General features: G+C 32.6%; 1 protein-coding gene across 1 annotated transcript in view; it reads right to left on the bottom strand.

The window, feature by feature from the left end:
- Positions 1 to 4106: 4106 nt before the first annotated feature.
- LOC145331376 (uncharacterized) overlaps positions 4107 to 17908 on the bottom strand; it is a 30178-nt gene continuing 16376 nt past the window's right edge. The window contains exons 20-39 of the mRNA XM_080176000.1: positions 17506 to 17592; positions 17003 to 17085; positions 16681 to 16743; positions 15941 to 15988; positions 15164 to 15232; positions 14609 to 14735; positions 11139 to 11174; positions 10210 to 10333; positions 9601 to 9790; positions 9335 to 9484; positions 9006 to 9073; positions 8740 to 8815; positions 8019 to 8131; positions 7815 to 7916; positions 7601 to 7668; positions 7285 to 7410; positions 6820 to 6896; positions 6169 to 6224; positions 4556 to 4610; positions 4107 to 4243 (exon numbers count right to left, since the gene is read on the bottom strand). Of these exons, the coding sequence (XP_080032126.1) occupies positions 4194 to 4243; positions 4556 to 4610; positions 6169 to 6224; positions 6820 to 6896; positions 7285 to 7410; positions 7601 to 7668; positions 7815 to 7916; positions 8019 to 8131; positions 8740 to 8815; positions 9006 to 9073; positions 9335 to 9484; positions 9601 to 9790; positions 10210 to 10333; positions 11139 to 11174; positions 14609 to 14735; positions 15164 to 15232; positions 15941 to 15988; positions 16681 to 16743; positions 17003 to 17085; positions 17506 to 17592 (1768 nt within the window). The 3' untranslated portion in view covers positions 4107 to 4193. The remainder of the gene's footprint in view (positions 4244 to 4555; positions 4611 to 6168; positions 6225 to 6819; positions 6897 to 7284; positions 7411 to 7600; positions 7669 to 7814; positions 7917 to 8018; positions 8132 to 8739; positions 8816 to 9005; positions 9074 to 9334; positions 9485 to 9600; positions 9791 to 10209; positions 10334 to 11138; positions 11175 to 14608; positions 14736 to 15163; positions 15233 to 15940; positions 15989 to 16680; positions 16744 to 17002; positions 17086 to 17505; positions 17593 to 17908) is intronic.

Below are 17908 nucleotides of genomic sequence, written 5' to 3'. Positions count from 1 at the left end.
TTGCAAAATTAGTCCGCAGGGCATCGTTTTTATTTTTGCCGATTTCTCATGGAAGGGTGGTGGTGCCCTCATCAAAATAGTTATCAACCTTCCCAGGACCTATGAGAAGCTACCCTGTTAAGGAGAATCCGATCGGTTCGACAGTTAGCGAGATCCTTCGGTACAGACACACAGACAAACACACATTCTGTTACTTTATTATAAGGACTAGCTGCTACTCCCCTAGAGCCCTCTTTAAATGTTTGTTTTTTTGGTTCAAGTCTCTAAGATACCCATCTACATATGTTGCGTTGAAGTCTTTATTGCGTTTTTTTCGTGATTTCTCTTGAGAGGGTGGTGGTAACCTCTCTTATCAACCTTCCCAGGACCTATGAGAAGCTACCCTGTTAAGGAGAATCCGATCGGTTCAACAGTTAGCGAGATCCTTCGGTACAGACAAACACACATCCTGTTACTTCATTATAGGAATTATAAATGTCTTACCATAGGGGGAAATTGTAGATTGTTCCAGTAGAGAGATTACTCAAGAAACATAATGTCTGATTCCACCAATAGAAGAATCCTTAAAGGACGCCTGCAAGAAATACCACCCTTTAACTCCTGAAAGACTGCCACAAGTGGACCCAATACCCCAAATTTAAAGCCTTCAGCTTCAATAACAAAAAAGTTCTAGGCATTTCAAAATAGCATTTTATGTACAATGAAACTTTTGAAAGATTTCCAATGCTTATAAAAGAAAAAACAATATGAAATTACATCGCCTAGACACAAAATTATGACTTTATCTTTGTCAGAAACTTAGATTGCCAGTAACTGATTACATTTTTACAATAAAAACACCACATCTCATAGTTAAAATCCATGAAAAAAAATCGATTTAAATTGCATTTTTAAACAAAAATCATACGTAAACAAAGGGGTAAACTAAGACAAGCTGAGCTGTGATTGGTTGCTTAGCTGATTCAGCCTTCTGATTGGCTACAGTACACTCGGTACAACGCACGTTAAACTTATTTTTTTTTAATGGTTTTGACTATAAAAATGGGTATTTTTATTGTAAAAATATAATTAGTTACTGGTTGCCTAAATTTATGACAAAAATAAGCTTTTAATTTTGTTTCTAGGCCACGTAGTTTAATTTCAAAATTTCTAACATTAGCACTGCAATTCTTTCAAAATTTTCATTGTACATAAAATGTCATTTTAAAATGCCTAGAACTTTTTTGTTATAGAAGCTGAAGGCTTCAAATTTGGGGTATTGGGTCTACTTGTGGCAGTCTTTCAGCAGTTAAAGCGTGGTATTTCTTGCAGGCTTCCTTTAAGGAACATCCAAGAGATCTCATTGGTTGAAATTGTGTAAACATTATACTAACACGTGTCTTTATTTATTTCATTCATCAGATGTATACAGTATAATTATTTTACTACAAAGCTTTGCTGAATCATACTTAATTGCCCAAAAATTTTGATTACTTTTCGCAGGTTACCTATTAAAATAAAACAATAATATACATACTATTATAAAATCATAAAAAGGTTATTAACATAAGGTTTTGTTTAATTTTTGTAGATTTTTAATGTGATTTTGGAGGATTTATCAGAAAAATTATTTTGCCTCACCAGCGAGTAGCGAGCCTAATTTTTTTTAAAGAATCCATCTCAGCTTTAGTCGAAAGTAAACATTTCTTTCGTCTGCTAGAAATGTTCCTTTTTAGATTTGATGAAAAATCGGGTCAGACTGGTAATCTAGATATAGTATGTCTATTATTGTTCTAATTTAATAGGTAACATGCGAAAAGTAATTAAAAATTCCTACATTTTCATGATTAAACACCTTTGCTTGTTTTTTATATTACATGATACTTGATGATTTCTTCTCTCTCTTCGCCCCTAGAGGCTGTATAAATGAGTCAGCTACGAATAATTAAATTTCTTGGGATAAATTTAGTTTTTGGGAAAATATATAACAAAATATAAACAAATGTATTTATCTGCTAGAATTTCCATTTCTAAAACATTAATAAACATTTATGACGGTTTCGTGATTTTTTTATCATGTTTATCGACTTTTATTCTTATGTCCTTTATTCTCCATCTTTTTATTCTTCTTTTTATGATCACTGAACATATGCATAACTTTACTAAGTGTTTAAAAAATCAGCTTTGTGATGTCATAAAAATGTTGGATTATCCATCTCTTTTTTTATGGGTTTTCTTACTCACTTCTCCTCTCATCTCCTTCATTTTTATGACGTAACATGGCTGATTTATGAGAATCTTTGTAAAGTTACAACATATGCTTGAGAATTCACCTTAGTGCCCCACTGCCGCCCCATGATTTTGTACTTTGATACTTATGGATGTTGTCATCCTTGTTTTTATATAGATTATACTTTAATTTTAGTATAATAATATTGCTTCTTAAAAATATAAGTAAATATTTTAGAAGCACTTTATTTAACACAAACTTTTTTATAGATTAAATTAGATATTTATTTTATGACACATATAACAAAAAAGACGTCACCGAAACTGTCCCAATTTTGTATAACTTTTGCGGAACAAGTTCCAATTACGTCATATTTTTCTTTCCCGAAAAAGAGAAGGGGGAAAGAAAAAAAAGGGAGGGGGGGAAGAAAATCTCTTCAAAAGAGATGGGGAAAACCCCCTTTTCTCCCATCTCTTTTTTCTTCCCCCCTTCCCTTTTTTTTCTTTCCCCTTCTCTTTTTCGGGAAAGAAAAATATTACGTAATTGGAACTTGTTCCGCAAAAGTTATACAAAATTGGGACAGTTTCGGTGACGTCAACAAAAAATAATAATAACAGTTTTATAATACCTGTATTAAATATCATAAACAAACAATAAAATTGAATATGAATAAAAAATAAGGGCAAAACATTCAAATAAGAATTATGTACAGTGTCAAAGGACAAAACAATCTCATGAGAGCCAGGAATAGTTATTTCTCGCATCGTATTATAAACAGCTTTCCGCGGATATAGAATGTACAGTTATAAGATTAAAACCAGTTTGTTTAGCCCCGAGGTGCCAAAGGCCAGGCTAAAATAACTGGTTTTAATCTTGTGATTGTACATTTTTATATTCGTAGAAAGCTGGATATAATTCGATGCTAGACATAGTTGTTTCGTATGGATGAGAACCGGTTCCTATCCACCGGATTCGAATGAATACGAGAAATATACTTATAATGTTTAAGAGGAGGGTTTAAATCTCAATTTGGTACATGAAAAAAGTTATACTTACCTGTTTGAAATATTTCATTATAATCATTCAATTAAAATTCACATCTACTGCTTTACCTATGACTAGCGGCTTTGCCCCTAGAGTCCTTTAGGGACAATTGAGGTGGTAGGGGTCTAATTCGAACCCCCACATTTATTATTTTAGTTTTGAAGAAATAAAATTTTTTTCTAATGGCGATTTCTCTTGAGAGGGTATTGGTACCATCCTTTAAAATAGTTATAAACCTTCCCAGGACCTATGGAAAGCCAAAGTGTAAAGAAGAACCATATCGACTCAGCAGTTAGCGGGATCCTACGGTCCAGACAGACAGACAAACAGACAACCTGTTACTTTATTATAAGGATTATCCTTTTTATTTGTGCAAAAACCCAAAAAGCTTCATAGCGAAACTTTATGTTAATGCACAGTAAATATGTTTGGAGTGCTAAGAGAGATTTCTGCTCTATACGCAATTTCGTCTATAAGTATTTTATAATAGCTAAATCAGACAACCAACTACTATTTTATTGCACAACTTTTTGTTAATGAGGAAGGTACCAATGTATTTCAAGAAAGAGGGGATATGACAACACAAAGGAGATCTGTTAGTCAAGGACGTCCAAGCTTTCTTATTTTATTGGGGGAGGAAGTTAATCTCTCATTTTTTTGGGGGGGGGGGATTATTTTCTTCATAAAAATGTTAGGGGGATGATAGCATTTGATAAAATATGAAGAATGTAGATTGACTTTTAAATGAAACAAGGATGACAACATCCAAAAGAGCAAAGCTCTGAAACGGTAGGGTGTCAGAACTGAATCATTATGCTAAGTTTGAAATATATAAGACAATTCTAACAATTCTAATTTGCGAAAAGAGCTAACCGTTATGGATGGAGGGACAGACTCTAATCATAGATAAGCTTCGATTTAAAAAATACTAAAGTTATAATTAAAAATTTAAATACTTACTTGTGCAGTCATAACATTCTGTTGTGGTAGCTGAAATTAAATTATATACATAAATAATTGCAATGAATATCAATAATACATTATTTACTTTTTTAAGGTGTGAAATTTTTTTTCAATTTCTCTTGGGAGGGTGGTGGTACCTTCCTTCAAAGAGGGTATTAACGTCTAAGGACCTATGAGAACGATTATACACTGTAAAGCAGAAACATAATGGTTCAACGGTTAACTAGATCCTTTGGTACACACAGTTAAGCATAAATTTATTGGCCTTTGTCCTATCCCTTTAGATCCCTGGGGAAATACATTTCTTAAAAAAACTGTACTAAAAGAAAAAATACTCACGTATAACGCACTGAAATCTGTCCCAATCGGTGGGTGCGTCAAAAGAACCAGAATCCTAGATATTAAGTAGTGAAATAAACAATAAAATTAAGATATGAAAATACATTATGAAAGTTTTTCCTATTTGGTAAGTAAATGAAGCTGATTCCAATGGTATACTTTGTAAGTCTTACATTCCATAAAATCTACCTTATGACCCACTAGCGGCTTCGCCCCTAGCCTCTAGGGGCTTTGCCCCAAGAGGTTTGATCAACCTAATTTTTCGTATTTTAGATTTTGAAAGAAAAAGTAAAAAAAAAAATTTTTTTTTTTTTGGGGGGGGTGTATTTTTCATTTTTGGGGAGGTTGGGGGTGTCCCACCCCCCAAGAAATTAGCTTAAAACCATCACAGGACCAGTAGGTATATTCCCTGAAGAGTAGAGCCCAATCGGTTCAGTGGTTACTGAGATCTTAAGCTTCAGACGGACAGACAGACGGACAGACGGACAGACGGACAGACAGACATCGTTCTACTTTGTATTATAGATAAAAAAGTATTTTTTTTAGGCTTTAGAGTCTTTTTTTGAAATGTAACATCAAATTCAAAAGTAGCATATGTTCTTGTTCTCTATACAATTTTACACAAGAAAAATCACATATTAATGGAGATTTTTAAGGCCAAGATTTCTAAAAAGCTCTTGAGAAAAAAATTTTTTTTGTTTCTCATATTTTCTCATATCTTAATTTTGCTAAAAAAAGTAATTTCATGTAAAAAGTTACCTTTTGCTTAGTCACTTTTTAAAAACCTTAGCTATAAAAATCTTTGTTGTTAATGTATGCAAAATAAATTTTTTTATATATGGTTATGTGGAAATGTATACAGAAAAAGGACATATGCTACTTTTGATAATATATATGAACTAAGGGCTGTAAACCCTAAAAAATACTTTTTTTATGGGTCATTGTGAACATGTTATGAACATTAACTTGTAATTTTTTATGTATAATTTGCGTTTTTATCTATAATTATCCCATGAAACAATCAGTAATAAACTATCAATACTTTTTTACTTCACTAAAATGGCTTAAATACAAAGAGAGTTTAAAAAAAAACTAAGAGTTTTTGTGGGACACCTTGTACATGTAACAGTAACAAGCACTTTTCACTCCATAGGGGGAGCATAGGCCGCTGACAATTTGTCAGTGTTTCTGTAACAATGTGGCTTTTTTTGGACATGGGATAGGGTTGTCAGCCCTAAGCCCTATGATTGCCCATCAGACAACCAACCCTTTGATTGCACGACCTTTGTCTGAGAAGTCCTAACTGTGCATGGTAGTGAGTTGCGCCTGTTTTGGGCCAAGGCATTCCCCCTACTCTAACTATTTATGTCGCGCACCTGACATAGCAGCAGTAGGAACCATTTTTAACGTCTTTAGTTATGACGCGGTGTCGGACCGAGATTCGAACCTATCACCTTCCCGACGACGAGCGGATGCGCTACGTGTTGAGCCACGGTCGCGGGTACATGTACATTGCTATAATTGTATAATTTCATATTTTTCCTCTACCCAATACAATTTTGCTTTTGCAGGACTTACAGGTGAAGAAGCAACACTACAATTTAGTAACAAACCTGGCATGTCATCATAACAAACGGTGTAGCAAACCAGTCTGCATCAAAAACCATTCCTAGCAAACATTTTTTATCATTTGCTTGTACAGCTAAGGGACTTAAATATTTCATCCCAAACACATCTAATGAGAAGGGTATGGGTTGAGTTAAAAACCTAAAATATTTTAACTCTTCCCCCAATAACAAATTATCTCCCTCCCTACTTGATGTTGCCATAGACAGAAGTTTTGGTGTTATTACACCTCAAAACCAACCCTCTCGCCCACAAATTCTCAAGACATTACTTTACACCTGCTTACAAGACATCAAGTATGTACCAGAACAGAAATCATGACCACACCCATTGTTATTAAACAAACATACGTCTAACTACTTAATTGATTGTAGTATTAAAAGGTAATAATATGATAATTGAATATTTCTAACACTTTCTTTGAAACTAGCGGCTTTTCCCCTAGCATCTAGGGGCTTTGCACCAAGAGGTGTCCCACCCCTCAAGAAAATAGCCTAAACCACCACAGGACCAGTAGGTATATTCCCTGAAGAGTAGAATCCGATCGGTTCAGTGGTTACCGAGATATTAAGGGACAGACTGACAGACAGACATCATTCTGCTTTGTATTATAGATAATCAAAATATAAAGATTATACCATCTGAACATCTATAGGTTAGGTTGAAACCCAGAGGTGGAGCAGGGTCCATATTTTCTGATCCAAACCCAGCATAACTGAAGGGAAGATTAGTAAAAATAAGTTCATTGCTAATAAAAAAAAATAAGGGACATAAACCTTTAACTGATCAATCAAAGTATTATTAATTTAAACCAAAATAGGTAGATAACTATATGTTACACTTTAAACAACTAATTTTATCACTCACCATCATATAAGTCTTTCAAATGTATAAGAGTTACCTACTTCCATTTTGCAATCACACCATTTTACAGTTTTTCATATAAATAATTTTGTTCACAAAGAAAGTATTTATAAATTACATACTGCTATGTATATAATTATACACCTTCAAAACTATTGTAGTCTATTAAGTTTTCTAAGTTGGTAATAAATGTATAGAAATAACTTTCAAGTACTATTTTATACTATGTAAGTTCCTACCTTAATTCAATGCCCCCATATACCAACAAGTTGGTAATGTTTTCTAAAGGTATCCGATGAAGGAAATGTGGAAGAGCTGCATCAGCATTGAGCTTCAAAGAAAATCCATCTTCATCACAATGCAAGCTAGAAAATGAGGAATCTTTTAATTAAGAGAGACTTTCATAATCTCCTAGTAATTAATTATTTTTATTATTTTCTTTTGTGGTTGAAGAATTTAATAGGTAAGATTCATTTTTCAACTGTTTAGATTTATTTTTATAACCAAGTGTATTTTAAAACATTTTGTTAGTTTACTATTAACATATAAACTTACACAATGATGATAGGTTCACCAAAATCTATAGTTGTCCCTACATCAGTTTCCATTCCTTCTTCCACACCCTGTTAATAATTTAAGAGTAAAAGTTTTTGACTTGCTAAAATACAATAAGAAAAAGTCATAAATAAATAAACATAATGATCTGAGAAAGATTTCAAACTGAATAGCTTAAAATTAAATAAATACATATTCTGATAAAATAACTTACATCTTCAAGTTCCATCCACCTTGATATTTCTTCAGTAGCTATATCTAGTTTCACATGGAATGCCTCCATGTCATTTTCAGCTCTTAGGACTAGTTGTGCTGGCTAGAAAGTTAGATAATTTAAAAGTTAGAATATTGTTTAAATTGTAAGACTATTTGACAGTTGATAAATACTCATAATATTTGTTTTGTTTATATTAGTTACCTGGTTATTGTCAAGTATTTTTCCAACAAGCATAAGTTTCTGTCCTTTTTCACATTGGCTGGGTCCAGGGAAAGGAATTTTCATGGGAATTGATGGATTATACCGGGTAAATTCTACAAAAATAAAGCTTCTAGCAATTGTTTATAGGACAATAGATAAAAATATTTTTGATTTGATAATTGTTCATCTTCTGTATCTTTTTTAACCACAAAATATCAGAAGGGGGAGAGGGGAAATTTCTTTATTTACTTCTTTTTTTTTGCAGTCTCTTTAACATTATGTAAAAAAATTAAGGTTATTATTGATTGGCATTTTAACTTTAGTAATTGGACATAACTGGAATTTTGGAGTAACACCATCCTGCCGGTCAAAGCACACCAGGAAACCAGAATGGGTCATTGAATTACAGAAAATAATTGTTTGAATTTTAAAATTTATATTATTTTGTGCTTCAAGTTCATTTTATAGGCAATTTAAGTTAGGTTAAAAAATGACCATAAAAAGATCTTGCTAATTGAAAGCAGTGAAGACAAAAAAGATTGGCTTTGCTTTTGCTATACTCTAAAAATGAAAAAAAAATCACACAGAAGGTTTTAGCCCTCTGCTATGATATATAGGGGTTAAAATATATTAAGGTTCTGCTTTGGGCACAATCTGTAAAGGATAAATTTTACAACTTTTTCTCGAGGACAAGAAACAATTTAATTATAGATCTTAATACCTGATACTAGAGTCATATTATTCCTCTCATCTGGGCTGTATACCAGTCCAAGTTTCTTTGGTGGGAAAGGAATGTCCTGATATTAACACAAAAGGTAAATTATACTGTTGTACTTCATAAAATAATTTAATTGGCTTTAATTACAATAACATAGTTTTTTTCTAATACTTGTCAGTAGTTTATTCTTCTCCAATAACATATTTTTCTTGAATGAGTTTTACAATGCTCTAAATTATCAAAAAGTATCTTGAGATTCAAATCTGTACCTGACAAGCTTTTGCTGCACAGTTAGGGAGTACATCCGGCACCCAGGATTTATTCCAACCACATTCAACTAAAATGGAAGCAAATATTTGATAAATAAAATGTCAAGTCACATGAAAGCTATGATAGAAACTTAACTCTAAATGTATTTTTATTTGATGATTGGTCAATATTCTCCTTTGAATAAGGAGCTACATTGAAGCTTTCAGTTAGATTATTACTATGAAAGTGTTTAAATGCATTATATTACATGATTTTTCATTATAGCTCAGAACCAGTTATAATCCAGCAGGTATTAATTGGTTTCAAAGCAATTCTGGAAATTCTTTACCTATAACTTCTTCAAGGCAATTTCCATCTTCATCACAAAATTTTCCATAGGGTCCACATGTGTAAGATATTTGTGTTCCATAGGAGTAGTTACCACTCCACTCCCAGGTTCCTGCTCCAGGTCTTGCTGGTGGCTCCCCACAATCAACACCTAAATATAATATATTAATTGGTGTGATTCATTATGAGATAATAAGTTCAAATTTCAAAAATACCAATATGATATGCAGTAAATTCCATGCCCTAGGAAGTAAGATTAAATCTTACTTGCAAGACACCTTGGCCATTCATCAGGTTCAGTAAAGCTACCATCAGTTTGACAATAAACATCATAAGCTTCCAGTTCTTTGTCATGTTCAAAGAAGATATTGTCAGTAGCACAGGTGTAATTACTTGTGCCACCAAATTCTGTTGTTTCTCCTTGCCAGGAGCTTAGCAGTTTGTTCTCCAAAGGTGGCTGAAACAAAAGGCATGTATCTTAACCAGAGGTGTACAGAAGGAGGTTGTGTGTCCAACCCCTGACCAAATTTAGTGGGGGGGGGGGGTGTATCAATCCCCATAAAACTCCCTTACGCCCCTCTATTAAGGGTCTACACACATCTCATATAACCTCATTTACGTAATTTTCCTTCTTGAATCAGGTAAAGTAGGACTGATAAATGGTGTATCCTATTATACAAAGTGTAAGCCTTTTTGTCTGTAGTGAAGGAACTAGGTAACTGCTAAACCAATATAGTTTTCTTTTACAGTGAAAGTTTCCTGAAAAGGTTTTAGGCTATTTCATTTTTAAAATTAAGTCTGGGTAAGGTTTTAGGTTATCTATCTGGCCAATATAGAACCATAGATGATAGGGGAGCAGCCGCTAGTTATACTCACTGTAGGTGGATAAAGACAGGCCACCCAAACACATTCGTCCAGAGTATTATGAAGGGTCCAGGTCTGGTTCCAGTTACAATAGATTGTCCTGTTTGGATATGTGTCTTGGAATTTGTCACCACCTGACATGCATGCATTTAAATAAAGCATTAAAGAACAATTCAATGTTTACCTCTACAAATATCGTAAATTCCCAAAAATAAGGTTAAAAAAATTTAAATTTTGAGAAAAAATTCATTTTTCCTTAAACTAATCAATCTCCAAAACTCAGAATTTAAATACTTACAGACTACTGTCTATAAGCACATGTCAAACACCATAAATTTTACTATCATCATATAATTTGTAAAAACAAAACAAAAATATTATCCTTATGATAACTTGATCTAACTATAAAATAGCCCTGGCATACCTGAGGTTAAATCTAGAATATTCAAGAAAACATTTTTTTATCTCATTATTAATACAAAATTACTACAGTGTCCCGTCCTAAAAAAAATTTGGTTAAAATTTTGGCCCACAGCCAAAATATGGTTGATTTATGCAAAAAAAATTCTGTAATGCAAAAATTGCGATGGTACTTGCTACACCTTCATATGTTATAATTGAGTCGGCCCCCATTTTTTTTGGAAATTTTCAGGTTTATAAGGACACACAAGAATTGAAATTTTATGAAAATCTTTAGAATTGAGATGGTACAGGTCTTTTTGCAGATTTTAAAAACAGGTCTTTTTGTAGATGTTAAAAACTTTGCAGTGCTTGTACCATCGCAATTTTTGCATTACAAAAAATATTTTGCATGGGTAATTTTTTTTGTGCATAAATTAACCATATTTTGGCTGGGAACCAAAATTTTAACAAAATTTATCTAGAACAGGACACTGTAATAATTACTTTAGATTCAATTAAGCTTTAATTTCAATGCTCCTTTGGGTAAAAACTCTCTTCCCTTTCCGCACTCATACCTAAAATTTAAAAAAAATAGTTTTATCATTTAGTTGTAAATTCAATCAAGAAATTCAAAATCACCAAACCTTTCTATTTAAATTGTATACTCCCTCGAGAAACAGACCATAAGGTGGTGATTCTAATGCCTTTGATTTGAAGTGATCATCCAAAGAACCATGGGCAACATCCGCTTGTAATGAGAAATATCCAACACAGACAATCAACCATTTGATGGCATGACCTTTGTCTGTAAGTTGTAATTATGCATGGAAATGATTTTCGCCAGTTAATAAGCCAACTATTCTTACTACCAGTATCATATACCTGACATAGCAGCAGTAGGTACCATTTTTAACGCCTATAGTATAATACGGTGTGTACCACACAAACCCGTCACCAACCAGACAGCAAGCGGCACACTACTATTTAAGCTAATGACATGTGTTATTATGTGGTCCATTACTTGAAAGCTCAATTTTTTTTTATTTTTGGGGGAGGGGGTGGGGTTTGTATATCCAAAAAATAGACCTCCTCAAAAAAGTTATATAGGCATACAAAACTTTAAATTGACATGCAATTTAAAATTGATTCCCTTTACTTATTTTAGTTTTAACAGAATGTGTACTCTTTATACTTTCAATTAAAATTAATAGTATTTTAAATATAGACATCTAAATATATATCAAACACTTTGCAAAACTCAAACTGACACTAATTCATGTTTTTGTAGAGGGAGAAAGGGTTAATAACTGTATTTCCCCATCGCAACCGTCTTGTGCAGCCTTTCTATTGGGTCATTGAAAATCAACCAATGGTGTCGCTTATTTTAACACAGCCAAGTAGCAGAAAATGATTTAGAAGCAGACAAAAGAGGTCTTTGAAAAAGGAAGGGAGGTAGTTGTCTGTATATACATCTATACTATAGATCTGTTTAATGGACATGAAATATACGTGGATATTATGACAGGGGAAAAATTCTCGTCAATTTAGGTTGCTAGCAAGGACATCATTTATTGTCCAGTTTATTTATCCAGTAGGAGTAGAGAGGATTGGGAGAGGGGGTGGATAGCTTATTTTTTCCAGCTATAATTTTTACTTTATTAGAGTACTTGGTAATCTGGTTTAAAATCCAAGTAATAATACATGTTCTTTTTCACTTCTTTAAATAAATCTAAACCTTAGAAAGAAAATAAAGAATAATTCTAATCCTATTATATAAAGTAGTAAGCATTATTTGTCTGTCCCAAAGGATCTTGCTAACCGCTGAACCGATTTTGTTCTCCATTACAGTGAAGCTTCTTATAGTTCTTGGGAAGGTTTTAAACTATTTTTAGAGAGGGTGTCTTTACCCCCCTTCCCCCAAAAATATTTTTTAAAACTCTTTTGAAACTAAAATTTAAAATGGGATTAAGTCGACTTTTCCCCCTCCTATCAGTGCCCCTAGAGGCTTCTAGGGGCGTAGCCGCTAGTAATATATAAGGCAGTTTTTACTTTAGCTTTAGCTAATTATCGTTATCGGTTAATTTTGAATTTCATAACAAAACAAATTCATTTATTGATTCTATTTAATTATTTCAAAATAGGGAAAGTTCAGACATTAATACACGTGTACAATAAATATATAAAGTTTACTTATTTAAAGTAACAGGATGTCTCTTTTTCTGTCTGTACAAAAGGACTTTGCTAAACACAAAACCGTTATTGTTCTCCTTTATAATGTACCTTCTCATAGGTCCTGAGAAGGTTTATAACTATTTTGGAGGATAGAAACCAATAAATAAGAAAACTTTTTGAGATCAAAGTTGAAAATGGAGTGGGAGTCGACTTTATCCCCCCCCCCCCATTCCTCTTCTAAATAGGAGCGTAAAAAATTCCGAAAATAAAAATAATTCTAATGTTATGTTTATAATAAAAAAATAACATTTTAAGATTTATAGTTAAATTGTTTTAAAGTTTTTTTAAAACAATCTTATAATATAAAGTAGAAAGGCTTCTTTTTCTGTAGCTTGAGATTTCTGTAACTAATGAACCATTTTAGGGAAGTTTTACATTGGTTTTTGATGGTTTTAGTCTAATTTGTATTTCAGATCGAAGTCTTGAATTGGTTTTAGGCTATTTTTCTACACTTCCCTTCTATATGCCAGAGGCGAAACCGCTAGTCATCAAAAATAAATAAGGTAACTTGTTTAAAGAGTAGATTAACTTTAACAGAAAATGAGACACCAAAGCAAGAATTTAAATTGTTTTTTTTCAGGCATTTTTAGAACAGTATTAAATTTCAATAAGCATCACTAATATTTGAAGAAAAAAAATTAAAAGAGAGGAAGTGAGTTAGTATTGGTCAACAGACATTTCAGTGGATTTTGACGTCGGATGTCATACATATTTGAAATATTTAATAAAATTAATAGATAATAAAGTGCTTTCCCCAAAAATAGTAATAAATCGTCCATGCACTTATTAAAAGTTTCACTCTCAAAAAGAAGCATGTCTGTCCAACAGTTAGCAAGATATAAGGCTAAACACAGACATTGCTTACAAAATTAGTCTCTATTAAAATCATATTTGTCTGGCGGCAAACTTTAGCGGCAACATTGGAATTCATCGATTAATAATTTTCAAAAAAGCAATTTGTCATTTAAAAATACATTGAGCATGAATTTTTCATATAAATGGAATTAACATGTTTTAATGAACAAATGTGGTGAGTGAAAAAGTGCATGAAATATATGTATTTTCTAATTCATTTTCTTACGCTTTGAAACCCTCGTGTCTGCTTGCTGTCGGGAAGGTGTCGGGTTCGAGTCTGGCGCACACCATGCCATACAAGAGACGTCAAAAATATAACCTTCTGCTGCTGTCTGATTGATGACACAAATATTGACGACCAGACATACAATGGTATAGCTATTTGTCAATGAAAGTAAAAAATTTATTGAATCAGAACTATGGCTTCATAGTGCTCCCAGGAAAGGCCTTGAGGAGTAGAATCAGGAACTTTAGTCCGTTTCAAAATATCTTGTTCCTAGCCTAAGAAATTACTAAAAAAAACACCATTTTTAAAGGTTGATTGAAAATTGTCCAATTTGTAGAGGTTTTTTGAGATTTTCTCAGTCTAAGAACGAGATATTTTGAAACGGCCAAAGCCATAGTTCTGATTCAATAAATTGTTTACACCCATTTACAAATAGCTATACAATTGAATGTCTGGTCGTCAGCGGTTTTAAGACTAAGGATAAATTTTAAATCATCCAGAGGTGTATTATACTCTTTAAAATCATTTGCAGATCCCCGCTTTGGTCTCAGAAAAAAAATGTCCAAAATAGACCCACCCTAGTGAATAACCTAATATCCATGGGTGTATTGCATACAATTACAAGCTGATGATGATCTAGCTTCTCTAAATGATCACATTAAATCAAATTTAACTTTGTTACGGAAAAAAAATTACGTGAGAATCGCTCCATAGGATCTAAGATCGATTTCTTCTTGTGTTTCCAGCGGCTCAGAATCTGCTGTGTCTGTCTGTCTTCTCCATCTTTCCAGGCCTCTGTAAGGGGACTCGGATTGCTCATTGTCTAAACAGTTTTTGTTTTTACATTAAATTAACAATAAAAAATCAATAAGAAAAATATTGGTTTAAAGGTGTAATATATAAACATGTTACACAATTTTGTAAACACAGGATTTTAACATTATTATGATAAAAGAGATGCATCGCTTTCTAAATCACACCCGACTGTTAAAGGTATCACCATCTAAAGTTTAAAATCGATAGGACAATTCTAGCATGCCTACACTATAGTGTTTTAGTAGTAAAAATGTAAAATATTATATACTGTTAAACATGTTTAATTCTGAGCAAGAAAAAATAAAAAATTTTAAAATCTGAACAATTCATAAAATTATTGAAAAAAAACTTATTCCTAAATTTATTTTTTAACAATTCATTGTTTTCTTGCTATTGTTTTGATAATTATGTTTTTATAATTGTTTATTTACAAACCTTCCATTTCCCAGTGAAAAGCAGATACTTCTCTTTTCTTTTTACTTGTTGCGCCACTAGTACAAGCAACTAAAACATTTAATTTTAGTCATGAAATAGCAATCTCTGAGTCTCTATAAAGATACTGGAAATGACTGAAATTTGTCATTTTTATGCAAATTTACAACAATGAAGTTTGGTGGAAATCGTTCCTTTTTTGTCTGAAAGTAGGGGGATGCCTTGGCACATCAACAGGCTCAACTCATTACCATGCACAGTAATGAGAATGCTTTTGTACATAAACAAACTCATAACCATACACATCTAAAACTTACATACAAAGGTCTTGCAATCAAATGGTTGGTTGTCAGTTGAATGTTTCTTAACATAATATCCTATAGAGGTTGTTATAGCATTGCATCCCTTTACTAGCAGTTGATGACACCATGGAATCTGTCCCGATTTTGTATAACTTTTGCGGAACATGTTCCAGTTACGTCATATTTTTCTTTCCCGATAAAGGGAAGGGGGGAAGAAAATCTCTTCAAAAGAGATGGGGAAAACCCCCTTTTCTCTCATCTCTTTTTTCTTCCCCCCTTCCCTTTTTTTCTTTCCCCCTTCCCTTTTTCGGGAAAGAAAAATATGACGTAACTGGAACATGTTCCGCAAAAGTTATACAAAATCGGGACAGATTTCATGGTGTCGCAGTTGATGTTCTAGCTTCTCTAGATAATTGAAGAAGAATCCTTTCCCAGCAAGATAAATAATTTTTTAACTGAATGACTAAATTTTACTTACATATATGAAATTGTGTCAATAGATCTTTATCCGGTAATGCTTCATCTATTCATTTTATATAAACATTCTCTACAACATTAATTCATACAAAATGTCTTTTTATACTTACTTGGTCAAACAGATTAATAGGCTGGCAAACTCCCCTACTAGTGGTACTGAATCTACCCACAAAGACAAAGCTAAACTCAAGCTAGAGTATGACATTACCCATGCCCCACAACTTTTTGACTACACAGGGTTAGATTTCTCCACTAGATTTTGAAATGAAATAAGATAAATTTTAATAAGTTGAATAAGAAATAAAATTGTAAATTATCAGAGGATGCTCTCCATGACACTGTAACATCAGGTCCAACAACCACGTACGGATAACTAAGGGGAGCTGTATTTCTCCTTTTATGTCTAAACACCCAGGGTCAGTAAGACCCATTAGACAACAAACTCTTAAACAGAACGACCTTTGTCTGGAAGTCCTAACTGTACACAACTGTGCACTATGTGAACCATGTTTAACGTCTTTAGTTATGATACAATGTTAAGTCAATATTTAAATCCTCCAAACAACGAGTAGACGCGATGTGAGTAGAGCCATAGCCGCAAGTTATTATCTGGGGTAGTTAGGACAAATATTGTAAAACATTATTTGACCCTTTATTTGTGCTTTGATGTTCAGATCTCTTTATGGTACTTTCATGACCAAACACACATTTTATATTATTATGTTTATATTATTTTTCCTAGTGCCATTTCCATTTCTTCAAACAATGTCTCCCTCATTTGATCATATGTCATCTTTAGTAGTTCTTGTGATATACAAATAATCTATTAGTTTATTGCATACTCTTGAACTGCCATATTAAATATTTAACAATAAAGAATGAGACAGTTATTTCTTTGAAAAAACCAGTAATTAAAAGTTGCAAATTTTTTAATTTATAGATAAAAAAAGCAAAAACTAAGAGCAGGTTAGTAGTTATTTTTTAACTTAGTTTCCAAAGTTTAACCCATTTAATTTTTTTATCTTGGAAGGTATAGGATCTGCTTTACAACCAATGGATTTGCCTGATTTTGTTTTGACTGTTTCAAAAAGTGCCCAGTACATTGCTGATATACCACACAAGCTGCCAGTTGCATCCATAACACCCCTAAGTAAAAGTGTAAGTAAGCTTAAATCAAGACAGGCAAAGATTTTTATGATTATGGTTGAAATAATTGACCATTAGGTGAACTTTTTTAACCTCCCTAATGAATTAAATCTAATAGAGATTTAATTCAAAACATATATCACAGGGAGCTAACCATATTTTAGTATATGGAATACAGATTGCCCAAATTTAATTAAGTTTGAACGGCCAAATTGTTGACATTTTCTAGGACAATCTGGTTTCAAGGACTATTGAGCTAGATATCTAAGATTAATTATCCCTTGTCCAATCTCTATGTCCCTAAGTCATTGGATAGATAAAGATTATAATTTTACCCAGATGAAGGGCATACACTATTTTAAGATTAACCTACACACAAACCTAAAATGTAAGGTAGCTTTGTTTTAAAAAATAATTTACCTTCCAGCTAAATCTCCCAGAGTATGCTTTTTCTTGCTCACTTTTCTTGATAAAGTGACTGTTAGTTGGGCTCTAATTTCTTCAGCTACATATGTTACTTGTCTCAATTTTTGTTATTTGTCAAGTGTAACTTAGACATGGCCAGGACTATAAATAATAACTAGGTCTTCTTTAACTTTTATAGTGGGGAACTTTTAGGAGGAGAAAGTGTTGTAGATTATAGAGTTCTTAATATAAACTGAATGGCCATCAGTCAAAAGTCCCATTGCACTGAATGCAGTTTTAGGATGTAGAGTTTTTAATTTTTACAAGGTTAAGGTCAAGATTTCAATGCAAATAAATATTACAATTGACAATTTGGTATTAGAGTTGTGGGTAATAAGAAATACACCAACAGGAGAAA

The sequence above is a fragment of the Acartia tonsa genome, chromosome 11, assembly GCF_053477335.1.
Source record: "Acartia tonsa isolate MP-2025a chromosome 11, ASM5347733v1, whole genome shotgun sequence".
In the NCBI taxonomy this organism is placed as follows: Eukaryota; Metazoa; Arthropoda; class Copepoda; order Calanoida; family Acartiidae; genus Acartia; species Acartia tonsa.
Note: the sequence above shows the minus strand (reverse complement) of the source record. Positions and strands in the feature narration are given on the sequence as shown.